This window comes from Salvelinus fontinalis, chromosome 37 (genome assembly GCF_029448725.1).
Source record: "Salvelinus fontinalis isolate EN_2023a chromosome 37, ASM2944872v1, whole genome shotgun sequence".
NCBI lineage: Eukaryota > Metazoa > Chordata > Actinopteri > Salmoniformes > Salmonidae > Salvelinus > Salvelinus fontinalis.
In genome coordinates this window covers 13,407,620-13,426,457 of record NC_074701.1, presented here as the reverse complement: position 1 = coordinate 13,426,457, position 18,838 = coordinate 13,407,620, and the positions used below count along the sequence as shown (strand labels likewise).

Here is an 18,838-nt window from a genome sequence, read left to right as displayed (position 1 = left end):
AATAACAAGAAAATAACTAATAACGAGACTTCTGCATTGTATGTAATCCCCATAAGGAATGATAATGGCTTTACAACACTGTAACCACTTGATTGATCTACAGAATAAACGGTGTCATCTTTCTGGAACAGTTGTTTTCTTGTCATAAAGAACAACAACAACAACAAACATTACATTGGCATAGTTTGGCAAAAACAGGTGTGAAATATGGTGTTAGTTGCTAGACTATGTTTGGCCTACATTTTACATTTTTGTTTCACTGTCCAATCTAAAGTTGAACACCACACCCGACCTCTTCTTTCATATCTAGGCTGTAAGCAAGACCTTGCTTGAGGAGGCTATCATTTTAGAAATATTTCCTCCAAAATTCGAGGTGGAACGAGTTTAGCCTATAACGCTCATCGTCACCTATTGTACACGCAGTAGGCAACATAGTGATGAAATTGCTTGATCCAATGAATGTAGCCTTCAGAGGCTACACTGTAACTTTGACTCACGTGCAATTTGAGTGGCGCTACAATGTTGCACTATAGTTCACCATGAACTCAACCGAATAGCAAGCAATGCTTTGTGTTTTCTTACCATCTTCCTTTTCATCGTAGACCGGTCTCTTAGAAGAACTATTCGCGCCCATCCTCTTCTTCCACTTGCCCCAGTGAAACATTGATGCGCGAGCTCAGATAGCATTCCTCGCCCGTTAAAAAACTACAGCTGTGTGTTGGACACGTTGAACAAATGCATCGCTCAGTCCTCTGTTATTGTTTGTCAAGAAAAATATGTTTTACCGCATTTACGCACTGCGACTTTGCCTCACTAAAACAATAAAGACGAGAGATTAGATCGGATAGTGAGCCTCAATACTGTTTTTAAAATAAAAAACAATCGGCTTTCCTATTTGTCTCTTCCGTCCTCAACTGACTTATGTTCGCGGAGCCGTGTGTGACAGTTCTCTAGTCGACGTTGAGTCTCACTGTCATGCATGTCAAGAACCCAGCCTCTCTGCAGCTCTCGTTCTAGCGGCTAGACCTTAAGAACATTTTCAATATTATAGGAAGTGCTGCTGTATATTCTCTAACTGGATACGGTCATTGCGAAAATGCGAATCTAATTAGGAAAAGGGTGGCGCCAGATCATTGAAAATGGGGTTAACACTTTACTTCCCTGACTTTAGAATAGGCTACATCATTAACAGATGTGAGATTACACTTCATGCTTCATCATGGCATACAGTGGGAATGGGATATGTCTAGATTTCTGTAAAAAAAATAGTAATCAGAAAATGATTTTGCTTTGCAAAAAAGTAGGCTACATACAGGCATTGCATGCAGATAACATATTCACAAGATATCATATCAAGTCAGACATCACAAGACACAACATAACTACGCAGTAAATGGTTGAGTTATGGTTAATTTAGGAAACTGATGCTAGTTAGGCATGGAGTGGATGATACTTAATGTGACATTATAATAATACTACAAATCATTTGATTTTCGTTCCTTTCCTCATTTAAAAAAAGTGTTTTTGGTTTTTACTTTTGGTTTGTCTGTCAACCTAAAAGTCAACATAAACGGTCCCTCTCTAGGCCAATGATTCTGAAGAGACTTGTTAATTGCGTCACATGCCAATTGTACGCACTGTTTGATTCTTGATACGCCCTGTAGTTGATGTTGTCCTGCCACCACGGTTACCATGGTAATAGCTGATCACACGACTAGCTGGCTAACTACTAGCTATCTAGGTAAATAAACTACCTAGCTAATGCCTCTACAAAAGTTGAATGTATTTACTTTAGCTTGTTGATAATCCTGTAATTCATACGTTCTTATACATTTTAGTGATTGCTTGGTTTAGGATGATGAATGACGCGTTGTACAATATATTCACCAAATATTTTGGGTTTGCACATCTAAAGCGTTAGCGAGCTAACGGTTATGGTAACGCTAAATGCATAAGCCAACTAACGTTAGCCTACGTTTAAAATGTTGCATGTCAGAAATATTCCATGTGGACAAAGTAGCTAATATAGCTATAGCTAACAGTTGTTCACATTTCTGTATCATGAGTTTAATTTTAGTTGTATCCAACAATGGGGTGTCTCACGGATGTGATCTATGCTGGTTAACGTTACATCAATATCTGGTCGAGAGGATTTACACATTGAATGATTAATTTCTCCCAAAGGGCCAGGACATTAATTTGACTGTCACTGTATTTAACTGGAAGATGAGTTTCATGTCTGACATATTTTCTTGTTTCTCCCTCAAGCCATAATGGGCGTTGACAATCTGGTTTCAAGATGGCACTTTGATGACGGGCTGAAGGACACAACTGCTTACTAACCGACCAAATGAGATAACAGCACAGCAGCAATGTCTTCCTTAGGAAAGGAAATGACTGACCTTCATTTAAGCCTTGATTGTGGTGATAATGCTGTTAAAACACATGCCCCACACATTCTACCAGAGTGTGTTGAACCTATACAGATCACTGAGTATGTCACATCTGACACCCTATATTCCAGCAGAAGAAACTTAAAATATGTTGTGGATTGCATTTTGAAGAACACTACTTTAAAGGTAGGCCAAGCAGATTATTCTGATGCTATTATTTTCAAGAATATGCTTTGTTATTCAGAACTAACTGTATCCTCTTTAACTGTATCTTCCTGTTGTTTTAAGAATTTGTATCTTGAAGGTAATGAAATATCCAGGCTTCCGGATACGCTGTTCACCAGTTTGTCAAACTTGGTGTGGTTAGATCTCAGAAATAACCAAATCACATCCCTTCCTTCGAAAATTGGTCTACACAGGTATTTTAGGCCAGTTTGTATGGGCTTTTTCAACCAAAATATTTGTAGATGTGCTGTGGATTTTAATGGATTCGTGTATTAATTGGTTGATGCAGATGTCTGAAAACGTTGCTGCTAGAAGGGAATCCTATCACAGAGCTTCCACTGGAATTGGGTGAGTTGAACTCTGTCACCTTGTTTCTGTTATCCTTTACACATCATTATATTTTATCAACAGTATTCAGTGACTTTGACAGTATTTTGGGATAGGCTGCATGTCCCTCAGGATGCTTGGACCTAATTTCCTTTACTGGAAGAGTGGGTGGGAGATGTTGTTTTTTCCCCAGCTTATTCTTCAGTGACCCAACTCCAGTTGTGAACTGCATTACTTTTTCTGACATATGTGTTTGTACTTCTTAGGTAACGTGATTACTCTCAAGGCCCTGAGTTTGAGGCATTGCCCCATCACATTTCCACCTCAAGAGGTTGTGGGGCAGGGCCTCCAATGCATCCTACAGTACCTACGGAGTGCCATGGCCGAACGACCGGTTAGTGTGCGGAACTCTCTTCCAGGTGAATGATAAAGATAACTGTAATGTCACCTGATGAAGTTGAACAATGTGACGGCAAGGTGTTTGTGTGGTGTCCGCACTTCTGAACACGCCCACCGCCATCTGTTCGATTGTATAAGAAAGAAAGGCTGGCCACCAAAATAGCTCCTTGCCCTTGTTCCACTTCAGTGGTGTGACTTCTGTTCCCTTGGAGACGGTGCATGCAGCAGGCACACTTTTTGTGCAGCTCTACCCAGTAATATTTTTAGCCCGATTTTAAAATGATCGATAACCAGTGGGCTACTAACAGAGGCGCTTTGTCATCAACCACTGTCTAGTAGTGCCTATGGGTAATCAGCATGACTAGCCAAGGAACCCTTCAGCAGAAAGCCTACACCTAGAACAAAGGTGCCCTGTTATATCTTTATATATTTATGTTATTAAAAAAGAGGATCCAGGCTCACTGTCTCTCTGAAAAGGGAATTTCATCTTGACGGATATTATGTTGTCACTGCCAGGGCAATATGCCGGCATTCAGATCATGTCACACCAGATTTCATCATGTTATTTCATGAATGAGGGGACATGCTTACTTTGGGCTCATTACAGCTTCAACTTTACATCTAGTATTCACTAAAAAGTTTATTTCAACATGGATGCAAAAGATCCAAAAGAGGACAATTGTTTATATAGGAAATGACAGAAATGTATTATTTTGCTACCATAATCATTTTCATAGAAAGTTTTTGTTGATGTTTTGGTTGCAGACGTGCCCCCAGTGGAGAAGCTACAGTTGACAGAGCTTGTGAAGTCCAGTTTGGACCTTTGTGAAGAGGTGGTAGATGAAGATGAGCTGCAGAGGTTCAGAGAGCTGAGGCAGAAGATGAGCCAAATGGACAGAGATGAGTTTGGCTATGCCCTCCCTATTTCACGCCTCCCTAGAGCAGCAGAGGGTGATAGAGGCCACAAGACATACCCGCTGCCCGTCATTAAAAGGTCAAGTCAAAAAGGTTCAACCTCTGGTAAAGTTTTGGGAGAAATGACAGGCGTCTGGTAACTGCAGATCTAGGGGAAACTCAGTAGTCAATGGTGTCCTCTCCTTATTTGAACTGCCAAACTCTTCAACCAGACGTGCCACTATACTCAGGACAGTGGACAGTATGGTTTACGAGATATGGTGGATGCTTTCTCTGAGGAATTAAATGCCGTGAAGGAAAGGTGAAAAGAGAGGGAGCCACTATAGACGAATAGGCTATTGAGATGGATAATACTGCATGGACAGTTTAAGAATATTTTTTATGACAGTCTCTGAGGAGGAGGCCTAGCGATTCAAATCTCCCAGGCTCTGTAGGGACACGGTCCTTCTGAGAGCAATAAAAAAATAAAACATTTTCTTTTGATTTCTTTGTCAGAAAGAAAGAGATTACCAGGGGAAATATATTTCCCGAGCTCCCTCCCTTTGACATGCAGTACTGGAAGAAGTCAGAGGAGAGAAGACTGGCTGCAATGAAAGAGCTTAAAGAAAAACAAGCCATTCTTGAACAAAGGAGGAAGTAAGTAAGTTAATACTGTTGGATATTTATAGAACCCAACAGAATTATCTCACATCAGTAAGCTATACCTCTGAGTCCCTCCTGCGTTTGTGGCCTTTTGAATCACATGAATTACATACAGTATTTAGTTGCCAACTATGTTATACCAGGGGTGAGAGAGAACTGTCTCTCTACTTGCAGTTTCAGAAAGCAGGGGTGTATTGTGTCAAATTGGCATTTGATGAAGTCCCAGAAAGGGAGTGATCAATATTACGTGTCTGCAAAGGCCAATGCTAATAAGGGGTAGGTAAAGAAATCCAGCAAGGTCTAAAATGAGCTTATCCTACCCCAATCCTAACCTAAACAAAATAAAACCAAACTTAGATCAGTGGTTATAGGATAATGAATTCCTCACAGTGCTTTATATGGCCCTGCCTTTCTTTTCCCGTTAGAGACCAAGAGCTCCTCAAGGAATGGCGTACTCATGCTAGGGTCATGCAGGAGAGGAAAATCTTAGAGCACAAGCAGGAAAGGCGTGAGAGACATAGAAGAGAAGAGGTATGTCTGTTCTGTATGTCTGCTTTCACTCCCATTCTATTTTTGGAATACACTATTTGTTCACTCACAGAACTGAAAGCATTTTTCTGATTCAAATGTTCTACCTTTCCAATGACCAGAGGAGGGCAGCATAACACCAGCCTGAGGAAAGGCTTTCACAGTCATTGGAAAGGGAGAACATTTGAATTATAAAAATGCTTTCAGTTCTGTTCTTGTTATAAGGAAACTGTCTGAGAGAAGTTAGAGTAGAGTAGAAAGAGAGAGACTGACTGGAGTCCTTGTTTTCATTCTGGGTGAGCAGATGTTGAAAAAGATAGCGGCAGGCTGTGCAGACACTCAGTTGAGGCTGTCCAGGTCAGGGGCAGCGACAGGCCTAGCTAACGATGGATCACTGTGCCTCCAGTGTGCCGAGTCAGTCATCCTGCAGTCAGATGTCCCCAGCGAGGCTGCACCACAGCTGGTAAACATAATCCTTCCACAGAAAAGATTTGGCATGGACCCTCAGATCCTCAAAACAAAGAGCAACCCATAGCTGTATATCTAATATCTGACCTCTTCAGCAATGTGCCAGGATAGTAGTAGTCAATCTGTGTCACTGATAGACCTATCATCCATTCTTAACTTACTGTAAGTTCACAGTTTCGGCTATATGAAGAAAATACCAGCTTTCTATAGAAATGAATGTATTTTTTTGTTACAGGTACCGATAAACGCTCCATACGCCACAGAGTCTCTGTGTAGTGTTGTTGAAAGTGGTGAGGTCAAGCCCCACAACCCCCCACCAAAGAGGATCCAGAGACAGAGATCGTTCCTGTCCCAGAAGGAACACGAGGAAGCCAGGTATGATGTAGCTAATCTACTGACAGTAGCCACCAAAGGAAGCAATGGCAGATCAATCAAAGATGTTCAGAGACATTTAGTGGAAAGAGGGTTTTTGTAGACATCTCTTTTGTTCAAAGCATATATTTTGTCCCCTCTGTCAAATACTTTGGTTCAGCTGATTGTTTTAATTAATTACTTTTTTCTGTTGTCCAGTACTGTACCTCGACTAACCGGTGCCCCTGCACATTGACTCTACCGGTACCCCATGTATATAGCCTCGCTATTGTTATTTTAATGCTGATCTTTAATTATTTGTTAGTTTTATTTTAGATTTTTTACTCATCTATTTTTTACTTAACTATTTTTTTTCTTAATTGCATTGTGGGCTTGTAAGTAAGCATTACACTGTATGTTCTCCACCTATTGTATGTGACAATTACAATTTGATTTGATTTTGACAACGATAGACCAGTACCTGTCTTTTTAATAAATACTGTACATGTAAACTATTGATTCAAAAGAGTACACCCCAGTATAAGGTTTAGTTTATTGTCAAGGTGTACAACATTGGCAGCTAAGAGCTGAATTGCAGCGTACAGTCCATCGAAATAAATAAACAAATAATTAAATCAATCAATCGTGTGAAATCGTGTGATAAATGTATATGTGGAGGCAGGGAGCATTGGTCAGTCACAGCCAGGTGAAAGCATCAGGAGTCTTGATTAGGGACAGGGTCAGACAGGTCCGGACTCCGAGCAACTGGTCTCTGTAGTCTGTAGCTAGCCAGCTACTACTCCACCACCAACAACATGCAGCACCCACAGCGGTATGTAACTAAGTGAATCTTTAGTTTGTGGAATGGTGGTTCATTTTACCCTTGACCTGTGTGACCCCAGGGCAGCCCGCGACCGGGAGTTAGAGCAGCGGATCAGGAGCCATGTTCAGATGATCCAGGAGAGGCGCAGGAGGCCCAGTGGCACTGCCCAAGAGGAGACAGAAGCTGCAAGGCAGGACATGGAGGAAGTATGTTACTATTCTACTGTATATCAAGTAACCAGTAAAGTCATTTTCAGTGCTCAATAACAGCAGCCCCAGGAATTAAATGAATGTCTGGGTGTTTCTTTCTTGGTGGTTTTCTTCCATTGTTTTTGTTTCAGACCAAGAGATTGCAGTCGGAACTTGCTGAGAGGAAACAGGAGAGCGACATCGAGTATCGATTCATCGCATTTACTGGGGAGAACTCACCAAGATGCTATGACAAGTGAAAGTATTTTTGTGTGTGTAGACCTACTGCCATTTAGAATTGTTGCCGCATTAAATGAATTGACATTGAATGCAAAGAAGTAGTACAGGACAGGGTAGTATGGAATTATAGCACTCTACAGTTTACTCAATCACAATGGCATCCGATACCCATTCATCAATAAACATTTCAGCCTGTTACACGCACATCATTAGTTAAGTGTAAACTGTATGTGTGCCTATAGCCTAAATTCAGTGCTTGACTTTGACTTCAATAGGTTCAGGTACTCCTTTGGGGTGCTGGTACTGTTTATATTTAGGTGCAGAAGCTCTATAAGAGTATTCTATAAGAGGAACAGGAGCTCAAGCAGTAGAGCTCCTGCCCAAGTCAAGCACTGCCTAAATTACTTATTGATACAGTTGGCTTGGATACAGACAGTAAATATGGGGGTGATTCATGTAAACCAGGGTAGTTTGAAGGTAAGAATATATGTAATTTGGAATGGCACGATGAAAATGGCTTGAAGATACTGTTAAAATGGAAGGGGGGATGTATCGGGGGCGGCTGGTAGCCTAGTGGTTAGAGCGTTGGGCCATTCGCCGATAGGTTGCTAGATCGAGTCCCTGAGCTGACAAGGTAAAATTATTTCGTTCTGCCCCTGAACAAGGCAGTTAACCCACTTTTCCTAGGATGTCAGTGTAAATTAACTGACTTGCCTAGTTAAATGAAATATATTTATTTGTATTAGCTAGATAATAACTAATAATGATGAAATAGCTATTGTTCTGAAATTGTGGCTACATGAGCCAACAATAAACGGAAAGCCAAACGGTATAATTTCAAGCAAGACAGGGGCAACCTCAACATATTTTTATCCACTTGTGTGTGTCTTTGTGTGATGTCACTAGTGGCAGAACTGTTGTAATTGACTTGGTGGGGGGTGATGGCGTCACTTCGTGCCCTGGTGTACCCTCCCGTGCTCGAAAGTAGAAGGGAGAAGCATCTTTAGTAGAGGCGATCGTGGCTCCTTCGGCCGGGATCGAGTACCGCCAAGCCGGACACCTCACGCCGGAAAATATGGAGGCTGTGGCCGAGGAGCTGCGGGCCGGCTCTCGGATTCCTGTCACTGTTGATCAAATAGTTAACGATACACTAGTAGTGACGCTTACCTATCAAGAAAGGTGCTACATGGGGATATTACTCGATTGCAACAAAAAGTGAGTCTTATTTATTCGAATAATTGTATACTTGTCTCACAAAGTAATTAGCTAGTTAGCCTGCTGATGTTTGCTGGCTAATTTAGCATGCTAACTACCTAGCTACATGGGCCATCATACAATAGACTCCAAGGGGTTGTAGCTAGCTTGCTAGTTAACGTTAGCCAGCTAACTCTGATTTGCTCACTTTTACAGCGAACATATCAATAACAAATAAACCCGTGTATCATTACTAGGAAGTTTGGATAAAGCCAACCACCCTGTGAAAGTAACGTGATGGGTATTTCAACAAAAGTTATGCCTACGTGGGTAACGTTACCTCATTGTTAGCTTAACTATCAAGCTAGTTCAATGTTGGCTAGATTTAGACTGCCAACAATGTAACCCAGCTATGGCTGGTCTTACTGAAACACCCTTTCTCATATTAGACTTTTGTACATACATTATTATAGCTACCTATCTAGTAATGATTACATTAAGGTGACATGTTTTAATACTAGATATGCAAAGTGATCACATCATTATAATTTTACCTACTCCTGTTCTTGTGCTTTCAGTAATGTAGGCCTATGTTAAACTCAGTCATCCAATGTTAACCTTAGCTAATGATACAATCAGTGTAGGCCTATTTATAAATGATTGACCTGAAACTCTAAATAAGAGATTATACAGCTGTGTTTTGCTGTTAAAGATGGCACTACTAATTGTCGAGTTTCCAAGGAAATTAGACACCAGAAAAACTAGGCTATAGGCCCACTTTGTACTTGACAAAGGGTGAACTACACAATGTTGGCAAGAAATCCCATTTATGCCTATGTATAGGGTGTTAACAATAGAGGTAAGGTATAAAATGTTATTTGATTGATTGGTATTCATATGGGGCATGTTATCTGGCTCGCAGTGTGTGTCACATGTACTGGCCTTGTGTTGCACTATTACATGCTAGTACAGTGCAGTGGGTGCACCTTTTTTAAATGCCACTGGGTTTATTTATTTATAGACTCAGTATCAGAATCTTACCAGCTTTTCATGTCGGTAGGCCTTCACTGAGACATATAGGCCTACACGTTCACGTGATAGATCACTCCAAATGCCTTGAGATTGACCTTCCCCAGTGGAAAGGATCTAGGCTTAAACAAAGAACAGTGGTTTGGCATACATGCCTATTTTGCTTTGTGACTGTCAAAATGTGAGTTCTTACTTTAGGTTTATAGAAATGCATTTCCCTTAATTGTGTTTCTCCAGTTTCCATGTTATGTATCCATTGTGCAGGATCTCTTTATTTGGTTGTAGTGTATGTAGAGCATTATATGTTAAATTGAAATAGGGTTTGTCGTGGCCTGTTAACCACTGTCCAGCCTGTGTCAATCATTGTGATGGCTGAGATTTTGTTGCTCAAGAAGGGCCTTTAAAGGTCTCCTCTAAAGCACAGGAAACAGGCCTCGCCGGGCCTCTTTATTTAAATGTGACAATAGCCGCTCATGGGGAAACGCCTTTCGGGCTGCCTAAATGTGCTTTAATTAATAATCTCATAACACACAAGCACCCAGAAGACACTGATGCAAAAACAAGTGAATCTCCTGGCTCTCTCTGGGTCCCGAGTGATTCACGGGGTTGTTTTTGTTCAGTCAGATGGAGTGGAGGGGGCTCCTGGGTATCCTGTAGTCTCTTTGTCTGCTCTCTCTGACAGCAGAGTGGAGCACAGCCATGTTGCTGCTGCTGCCTTGGCTGCTCTCAACTCCCTTTTCAAATGGCTCCTTAGAGAAGCCCGGCTTGGACACGTCACGCCTGCAGTCCACTGGCATGAAAAGGAACATGTGAATTTACAGAGAGAACACACACTCCAGCTTTTTCAGTTTGAAGCGCAAGGCTGTAGGGGTGGGCTATAGGCTAACTAGACAACGACCTGCTTGCTTGCTGTCTCCCAACCCCCACTCCAGTAGAAAACCCAACACAGGTGATAAATGTGCTGTCTTTTACACAAACTAAAGTTGCAACAAGATCAGAGGAGTGCATTTGTTGTGCTTAGATTTAGTCGAGCTAATGTTCTTGACCTGAACAGGAACTTAAACTAAAGAGTTTAAATTCTTGCTTTATCCACAATGATAAAGTTAAGTGCAAACAATTTGACTTCATCATGATTGGATCTAATAACTCAAAAGCTACAAAGCATACTAAAGTAATTTTTTCTCTCTCACTTTTTCTTATAGGACTGGGCTTTTCTGCCTACCGGATATGACAACAAAGCCAGTGGAATGCCCTGCATTGAAACCTGGTTGTGAAATCCCTGAAGTCCTGAGAGAGGAGCCTGTTACTAAACCTCCCAGCCAGGCTTCACATCATAGACCAAAGGATGAAAACACGCTCCCTGACAGTGACCCACTAGGTGCCCGTCTCCCTGCCCCACTGCCCACACCAGTGCCTGCCGGGCAGGGTCCATACCCTCCATATTTCGAAGGAGCTCCCTTCCCTCAGCCCATTTGGGTGCGCCACAGCTATGGTCAATGGGTACCTCAGCCACCTCCGCGAACCATTAAAAGGAAGAAGAGGCGGACCCGAGAGCCCGGGCAGATGACCATGAGCACCATCAGACTCCGCCCCCGGCAGGTGTTGTGCGAGAAGTGTAAGAACACACTGAACAGTGACGAGGACAGTAAGGACGGGATGCCCACAACCAAGGCTTCCAGGAAAGAGAACGCTCCACAGAGCGACGAAGACTCCAAAGACGGGTCTGTGAAGTTGGCCAGGAAAGAGGATGCAGATGCCACCAAGGATAACAGCAAGAGGCGGGAGAATGGCCCCACCGGCTATGACAGCAAGCGGCTCCGGAAGGACAAGAGGGATGAGGAACCAAAGTTCCCTGCAGTGGACATCATTCCCCACAGCCCGGTCATCAAGATCTCCTACAGCACTCCGCAAGGCAAGGGCGAGGTCATGAAGATCCCAGCTCGGGTCCACGGCTCTGTCAAGCCCTTCTGCCCTAAGCAGCTGATGCAAAACGGCCTAAAAGGCCAGCAGGGCAAGGTGCCAGAGCCCACCACCCTAACCCAGACCCAGGAGCAGCGCCACATCCTGGACGCCACCAGGACGGGCCTGACCGTGTCCATTCCCAAACTCAAGCTCCCCAGGCCCCCAACGGCTGGCCTGGACTTCCCCTCCCCCAAGATCCGAGTGAGGACCCTGGGGGACGGAGAGGACAGCCTGACGGTCTACGATGCGGAGCTGGTAGAGAGGCAGAGCAGAAAGAGCCTCAGGGTCCCGGTCCCTCGTCCCCTGCCCCACTCGGAGGACTCTGGGGAGAAGACCCCCATGGAGCTGTGGTCGGGGAGCTCTGGAGAGGAGGCAGACCGAGGCCAAAGTGACCTTGCGCTGCTCATCAACCTTCGCAAGAGGAAAGCGGACTCCTCCAGCCTGTCCGTGTGCAGCACAGACAGTCTAGACGAATCCAAATCCTTCAGCTCAGATGGCACGTCCCCAGAGCTGTGCGACCTAGCGCCCGGCGAGCACATCTCCTCCATGTCCTCCTCGATCTCACAAGACGACAGCAAGACTGTGCCGCCACTCACCGTGCGCCTGCACACACGTAGCATGACCAAGTGCGTGACGGAGGAGGGCCACGCGGTGGCCGTGGGAGACGTCGTGTGGGGGAAGATCCATGGGTTCCCCTGGTGGCCGGCGAGGGTGCTCAGCATCAGCGGCAGCCGCAAAGAGGAGTCTAACTGCGAGGCCCAGTGGCCAGAGGCCAAGGTGGCCTGGTTCGGCTCGCCCACTACCTCCCAGCTGTCCGTTGCCAAACTCTCCCCCTTCCGGGAGTTCTTCAGGTCGCGATTCAACCGCAAGAAGAAAGGGATGTACCGGCGAGCTATCGTGGAAGCTGCCAAGGCCGTGGGCCACATGAGCCCCGAGATAACCTCTCTACTCACCTCTCACTGCGAAACGTAGGTGAGTCCACAACACTCAGACCATTTGTGAGTTTGTTCACTAAATACACTCTTCCGGTACCTTTGATTAAGGATACTTGTTGGGCAATGTTCATGCAAAATACCCACCCTTTCTTTGAATGTCTAAACTACATTTTTGCTTATCTCATACATACAGGCATGGAAATGTTGTATAGTAAAATATTCTTAATTACATTTTTTGGGGTTGTATTTGCTTAAAGAATGTTTGGCATTTTTACAACTAACCAAGCAGGGCCCGGTTTCCCGATAGGGATGGAACTGAAGCTTACAAGTGTTTTTTTAACGATGCATCGTTCTTAAAACGGCCGACGATGTCACATGCATTTCCCGAAACGCCTCGTAGAGAGAACGCTCACCAAGTGCGTCCGTCGTTGGAGCATCTGTCAATACCGATAGGATCAAAAAGAAATGCAGCGCTGCTCTCGGATCATAAACATTAGAATTCTTCCACAATACTGACGACGGATCAACTCTAATAGAGACATTATCACCTGGCCTATATGGCTGCTAATATTGAGTCGGCTTGTTCTAATGCTTAGACTACCCTATAATAATGCACTAATTCACACATTTGGCACATCATTGCACACGTGGTGTTACACATCATGAAGTAGTATATTGAGGCAACAATTAGACAGTAGCTCAGCCTGCAATTAGCACACAAAAAACTCATTTATTGAACATGAAATTGGTTTTCAATATGATTTAAATATGCAACCCTATGTAGCATATACAGTATTTATCTTTTAATGGATTCATCTGTGTTCATTTGAAGCATCTTTTTGTCCTTGTTTGTAATAATTGCGAAGACATTTCCAACTTTGTAATGTTATTCAACTTGGTTCTGATGTTATCTGCGGTCACAAAGAGACAGTGAAACATCTTTCTGTTTTTATTTTTATACATTTGTGAGAATATCTAAACATGTTTTCACTTTGTCATTTATGGGTTATTGTGTGTAGATGGGTGGGGGGAAAAATAGATTTAATCCATTTTTAATTCAGTCAAGGGTTATGAATACTGTCTGAAGGCACTGTAGAATCATGAGAATCGCAATACATATCGTATCAACACTTAAGTATTGTGATAATATTGTATCGTGAGGTCCCTGGCAATTCCCAGCCCTATAAATAATGAGCGCTTTTCAAGTGCAACTTTAGTTATAATGGTTTTGGGGAAACTGCTCAGAGATTTAATGATGCTCCTACGAAGGTTCTACCGATTAACTAAGCCTGTAAAAAATGTATGCACAAGTCGTTTTGGGAAAAGCTTCTGCTAAATGGCATATATTACTTTAAACAGCCACTACGAACATAAGCGTATTTTAGCCATGGCTAGCTATAAATCAATGCGAGTTAAACCAAATCACCTTTTCAGTAGCGTCACACCAAATCATTGAGTTTGACTTGGTCATAACATTTTTGAAAAGTGCACGTTTGCACCCATTATTGCGGTAGATTTTTTTAGCTAGCAGTGGCTAAAGTTAGCCGAAGTGTAATGGCTGTGTGAAGATATCTGAACCATACATTTGTTTATCCTGGCTCAAAGAATGCTTTCAGGGGAGGGAACCATCGAACTTTAGTTAGTTGTAAAGTAGAAGACCTGTTCATTTTTAAGTTTCATGATTTTGGTTGACTAAACGCAGGGACTTCTGATATGGTCTCAGCCTGCCTATCCCCAAGTTGTCATAGAACATTGTTAGGCCTGATCAGTCAAAAGCACAAGCCCTTGTTCCCCTGGTATCTGTTTGTTGATTGTGTAGAATCAGACCCCATGTAGCCAAGCACTAGGCCCTTCATACACACACACACCTAGGTTAAATATTGTCTCAGGGTGATATGATACAGCCAGACAGCTCCCAGGACCACTGTTTGCTCTGGCGACGCCTCAGTAGCTCTGTGAAGGTACCTGTACTGATCTCTGTTCATAATGCTCACCAGAAGCTTTTGAGAATGCCACTCTTTCGATCACTCATGATGGAAATAGTTTTTGCCATGTCAGCTGTCCAGAGATTTTCCAAGCGTGACATCTGAAAGTTAACACTGTGTCTTGGATTTACGTAGAAATGTTCTGTCTTGAATGGTAAAGTAAGAATCCATCTATTCTACATGCACAACTCTCCCAGTGCAAAGTCTAGGCCTGCAGTTAGAATGTCCCTCCATGGGGAAACTTGTACTGCCATTATTTGCTCAAACTCATTGCTCTGTTTGTTCTTTCTTTCTTTCTCCCTCTCACGCCCCTCTCTTTCTCTCGCTCTCGCTCTCTCGCTCTGTGTAGAGGCTGAAGACTGAAGAATGGTCTTCTGTCAGAGGTTGCGGAACTCTGACTCTTGAGTCGTCTATCCCCAGGAGAGAGAGGGAGCGTATGCAGTTTCCACGGTCACTATTTATACAGCATCCCCCCCCCCCCACACACATGGCTGGAGGAAAATGGCCGCTCAGGTGGAGTGTTGTTGACTGGATAAGGGAGCAAGAAAGGGCAATTTTGAGGCATCTCATGGACTACGCGGAACAATTCCTCAATTTTGTATTTTTTTTATTTTTTAGATGTAACCATATTTCAATAGAACTGAATAGCAACACACTACAAATCAGAATGTATTTATTATCTGTAACCATTTATTATCCATAACCTTTTAAGTTGACCGTTCTACAATCCCATAAGATCTCCATACTGCTGCTTTTGTGAGCGGTCCTCTCGACCGATTGGTCGTGAAGCGGTTCAATGACAACCAGTCAGAGGACCTTGTCAGGTCCGTTCAGTCCCAGTGCCATCCTCATTGGAAGCCCAGCAACTCTTTTCGAATAGACCAGGAAGCATATTCGCAACATTTCTGGTGAAAAGTCTTACTCTAAGTTCTTTACTTTCCAAATATGAAAATGTGAAACTGTTCCATCCAGAGATAGTACTGTAGTTTATTCTATCATACAGTGTTTCATCCTTGTAGCCTTCTTCAGCATTGCTAGTTGGATATGTCGATGTAACGTTATTTATACGTTTTTTTTTCTTCTTCTCAAACGTTTCTCTCTTCCGTTTCATTTTGGTTTGAATACTTCAGAAGTGTGGTATCTATGGGTTATTTGTGAGAGATCCCAGAGTTAATTTTGACGCACTTTTAATTATTTGTGTCATGTAAAGAAAAGCACTTTATCTGTACCTTTTGTGGCCTGCTGTGAGCTCATTGTCCGGACACTAACTGGAGTGACAGGCAGCGGGAGTTCAAATGTCCCACGTTGACTATCCATGGCCTTGGAGATGTACTTTTTTTAGTTTTTTTTAGTTTTGGGATGCCAGAGATTGATCCTTTTAGGGGTGGTTGTGTACACTGTATTCTTACATTTTTGTGTCCGGTGTGTCTTTGTACATTCTCTCAACCAACCCCTGTTCTATCCCCATCAAATGTTTCCACTGGAGAGAGTGGACAAAAGTGTCAAACACTATGCATCAATTAAAGCTTTATAGTCACTCAGAAATGCTGTAAGAATACTGTGAGTTCAACTCTTTGAGTGTGCGCGTGACGGTGTGGGGAGATAGGTGGCTGCTCACTACTGGCTACATGTCTGGAGATGGAGAGACTGCAGGATCGACCTTTATTGATCTTAGTTGAAAGCAGCACTTTTGGAATGTAGGGGGAAGGAAGTGGAGTCAGGACATATACTACATGGCCAAAAATAATGGGGACATTCTTGGAATTGGTGTATTCGGCTATTTCAGCCACACCCGTTGCTGACGGGTGTATAAAGTCGAGCACACCGCCATGCAATCTCCATAGACACACATTGGCAGTAGAAGGGCCTTACTGAAGAGCTCAGTGACTTTCAACGTGGCACCGTCATAGGATGCCACCTTTCCAACAAGTCAGTTTGTCAAATGTCTGCCCTGCTAGAGCTGCCCCGGTCAACTGTAAGTGGTGTTATTGTGAAGTGGAAACATCTAGAAGCAACAATGGGTTTCCATGGCCTAAGAGCCACGCACCAGCCTAAGATCACAATGCGCAATGCCAAGCGTCGGCTGGAGTGGTGTAAAGCTTGATGACATTGGACTCTGGAGCAGTGGAAATGCATTCTCTGAAGTGACGAATCACGCTTCACCATCTGACAGTCCGATGGACGAATCTGGGTTTGGCGGATGCCAGGAGAACGCTACCTGCCCCAATGCATAGTGCCAACAAGTTTGGTAGAGGAGGAATGAAGGTCTCAGGCTGTTTTTCATGGTTAGGCCCCTTAGTTCCAGTGAAGGGAAATCTTAACGCTACAGCATTCCAGACGATTCTGTGCTTCCAACTTTGTGGCAACAGTTTGGGGAAGGCCCTTTCCTGTTTCAGCAGGGCAATGCCCATGTGCACGAAGCGAGGTAAATACAGAAATGGTTTGTCAAGATCGGTGTGGAAGAACTTGCCTGGCCTACACGGAGCCCAGACCTCAACCCCATCGAACACCTTTGGGATGAATTGGAACGCTAACTGCGAGCCAGGCCTAATCGCCCAACATCAGTGCCCAACCTCACTAAAGCTCTTGTAGCTGAATGGAAGCATGTTCCAATATCTAGCAGAAAGCCTTCCCAGAAGAGTGGAGGCTGTTATAGCAGTAAAGGGAGGACCAACTACATATGAATGCCCATGTTTTTGGAATTAGATGTTCGACGAGCAGGTGTCCAAATACTTCTGGCCAGTGTCGGTAGTTCAGTAGGCCCCAAACGGAAGAAAAAGCAAGGACTACCTGTACTTGTCCAATAAGAAATTGTTCATTTTAGTTTTCTGTTGCAAAATATTTTCCGTTGCAAGCCCCAATGAACACGACCAAGAGCTCCTGATGCGTTTTTTTCCCCATTTTGAATCACTTTGGTTTTTGTTGACTCTTTAGGAGTGGGGAAGGAGAGAGTGCCTAGCTCCTTTCACCTGTTTTATGATTAAGATGGAAGCGGATGTCAGGAAATTTCGTGTTTGATGAGCAACATGGCTGTCTGCTGTTGCCCTCGTTGGTCAATGTTTATTGGCCATTTTCAGTTTTTTGTATATGTACTGTACATAAAATAAAATATACAGGCAATACTTGGCATCTGCTGGTTTGTGTATTTCAACGTACTACTATCAGTTATGACTACTTTTTTTATGTCGTTTAATCCTCGTGTGTCAGCAGCACTACTGTGCTATAAGTCCAGCCTAGCCAGGCTTAACTTTATACAACCATTCTCCACCTTTACTCACTTGAGGCTGTAGCCATGTCTGAAATCTCTTGCCTATTACTTACTAAACTATGTACTGTGTACAAATTGTACTACATACTATTTAGAATGTACTGTTTAGTAAAACGAATGCGGTAAGCAACAAATATCATCAAACTAGGCACACCCACCCTGCGAATGTGTCATCTAACGCCATTCGTTTATTTGGGTAGTGCGTGTCCTCTTATCTCATTATCAGTGTCAAACACAAGTCAGTCTAGAAAGGCAATTCTCTTCCTCAAAAGTGTGCAGCGAATTCTACTAGATGAAATGACACTAGCATCCTGGCATTTAAAGCATACTCATTTTTTTTTTTTTTATGTCACATACTATAAGACTTTTTTTGCATACCTAAAATGACTACTTCACTGAACAAAAATATAAACGCAACATGCTATAACTTGTAAGATTTTCCTGAGTTACAGTTTATGTAAGGAAATCATTCAATAGAAATTAATTAGTTAGGCCCTAATCTATGGATTTCACATGCCTGGGAATACAGATATGCATTTGTTGGTCACTGATACCTTAAAAAAAGGTAGGGGAGTGGATCAGAAAACCAGTCAGTGGGTGACATGTCTGGTGAGTATGCAGGCCATGGAAGAACTGGGACATTTTCAGCTTCCAGGAATTGTGTACAGATCCTTGCGACATGGGGCAGAACATTATCATGCTGAAACATGAGGTGATGGCTGTGGGTGAATGGCACCGCAATGGGCCTCAGGATCTCGTAAAGGTATCTGCATTGAAATTGCCATTGATAAAATGCAATTGTGTTTGTTGTCTGTAGCTTATGCCTGTCCGTACCATAACCCATCTCCACCGTGGGAGCACTTTGTTCACACATTAACTCTGTTCACACATTGATGCCCATACAGCGCCAGACAGTCTGCCCGGTACAGTTGAAACTGGGATTCATCCATGAAGAGCACACTTCTC

General features: G+C 43.2%; 3 protein-coding genes across 6 annotated transcripts in view; 2 read left to right on the top strand and 1 right to left on the bottom strand.

Moving 5' to 3' along the window:
* LOC129836173 (serine/threonine-protein kinase 32C-like) overlaps positions 1 to 1,115 on the bottom strand; it is a 162,989-nt gene extending 161,874 nt beyond the window's left edge. Inside the window, exon 1 of the mRNA XM_055902023.1 lies at positions 583 to 1,115. Within this exon, the coding sequence (XP_055757998.1) occupies positions 583 to 664 (82 nt within the window). The 5' untranslated portion in view covers positions 665 to 1,115. The remainder of the gene's footprint in view (positions 1 to 582) is intronic.
* A 537-nt stretch (positions 1,116 to 1,652) lies between these two features.
* Positions 1,653 to 7,711, top strand: LOC129836172 (leucine-rich repeat-containing protein 27-like). Of its 3 annotated transcripts, XM_055902019.1 has the most exons (13): positions 1,653 to 1,741; positions 2,269 to 2,579; positions 2,682 to 2,812; positions 2,908 to 2,966; positions 3,212 to 3,364; positions 4,110 to 4,338; positions 4,755 to 4,895; positions 5,076 to 5,177; positions 5,327 to 5,432; positions 5,734 to 5,892; positions 6,133 to 6,272; positions 7,151 to 7,277; positions 7,412 to 7,711. In XM_055902019.1, the coding sequence occupies exons 2-13, from the start codon at positions 2,373 to 2,375 to the stop codon at positions 7,517 to 7,519; spliced, it is 1,662 nt and encodes a 553-aa protein (XP_055757994.1). In that variant the 5' UTR covers positions 1,653 to 1,741; positions 2,269 to 2,372; the 3' UTR covers positions 7,520 to 7,711. The 3 variants fall into 3 exon arrangements, with proteins under 3 accessions (XP_055757994.1, XP_055757995.1, XP_055757996.1); XM_055902020.1 differs by lacking the exon at positions 5,076 to 5,177; XM_055902021.1 differs by lacking the exon at positions 5,734 to 5,892.
* Positions 7,712 to 7,728: 17 nt separating this feature from the next.
* Positions 7,729 to 17,726, top strand: LOC129836170 (PWWP domain-containing protein 2B-like). Of its 2 annotated transcripts, none has more exons than XM_055902017.1 (3): positions 7,729 to 8,714; positions 10,925 to 12,652; positions 14,954 to 17,726. In XM_055902017.1, the coding sequence occupies exons 1-3, from the start codon at positions 8,575 to 8,577 to the stop codon at positions 14,958 to 14,960; spliced, it is 1,875 nt and encodes a 624-aa protein (XP_055757992.1). In that variant the 5' UTR covers positions 7,729 to 8,574; the 3' UTR covers positions 14,961 to 17,726. The 2 variants fall into 2 exon arrangements, with proteins under 2 accessions (XP_055757992.1, XP_055757993.1); XM_055902018.1 differs by having other exon boundaries at positions 10,925 to 12,656.
* The last annotated feature ends 1,112 nt before the right edge of the window (positions 17,727 to 18,838 follow it).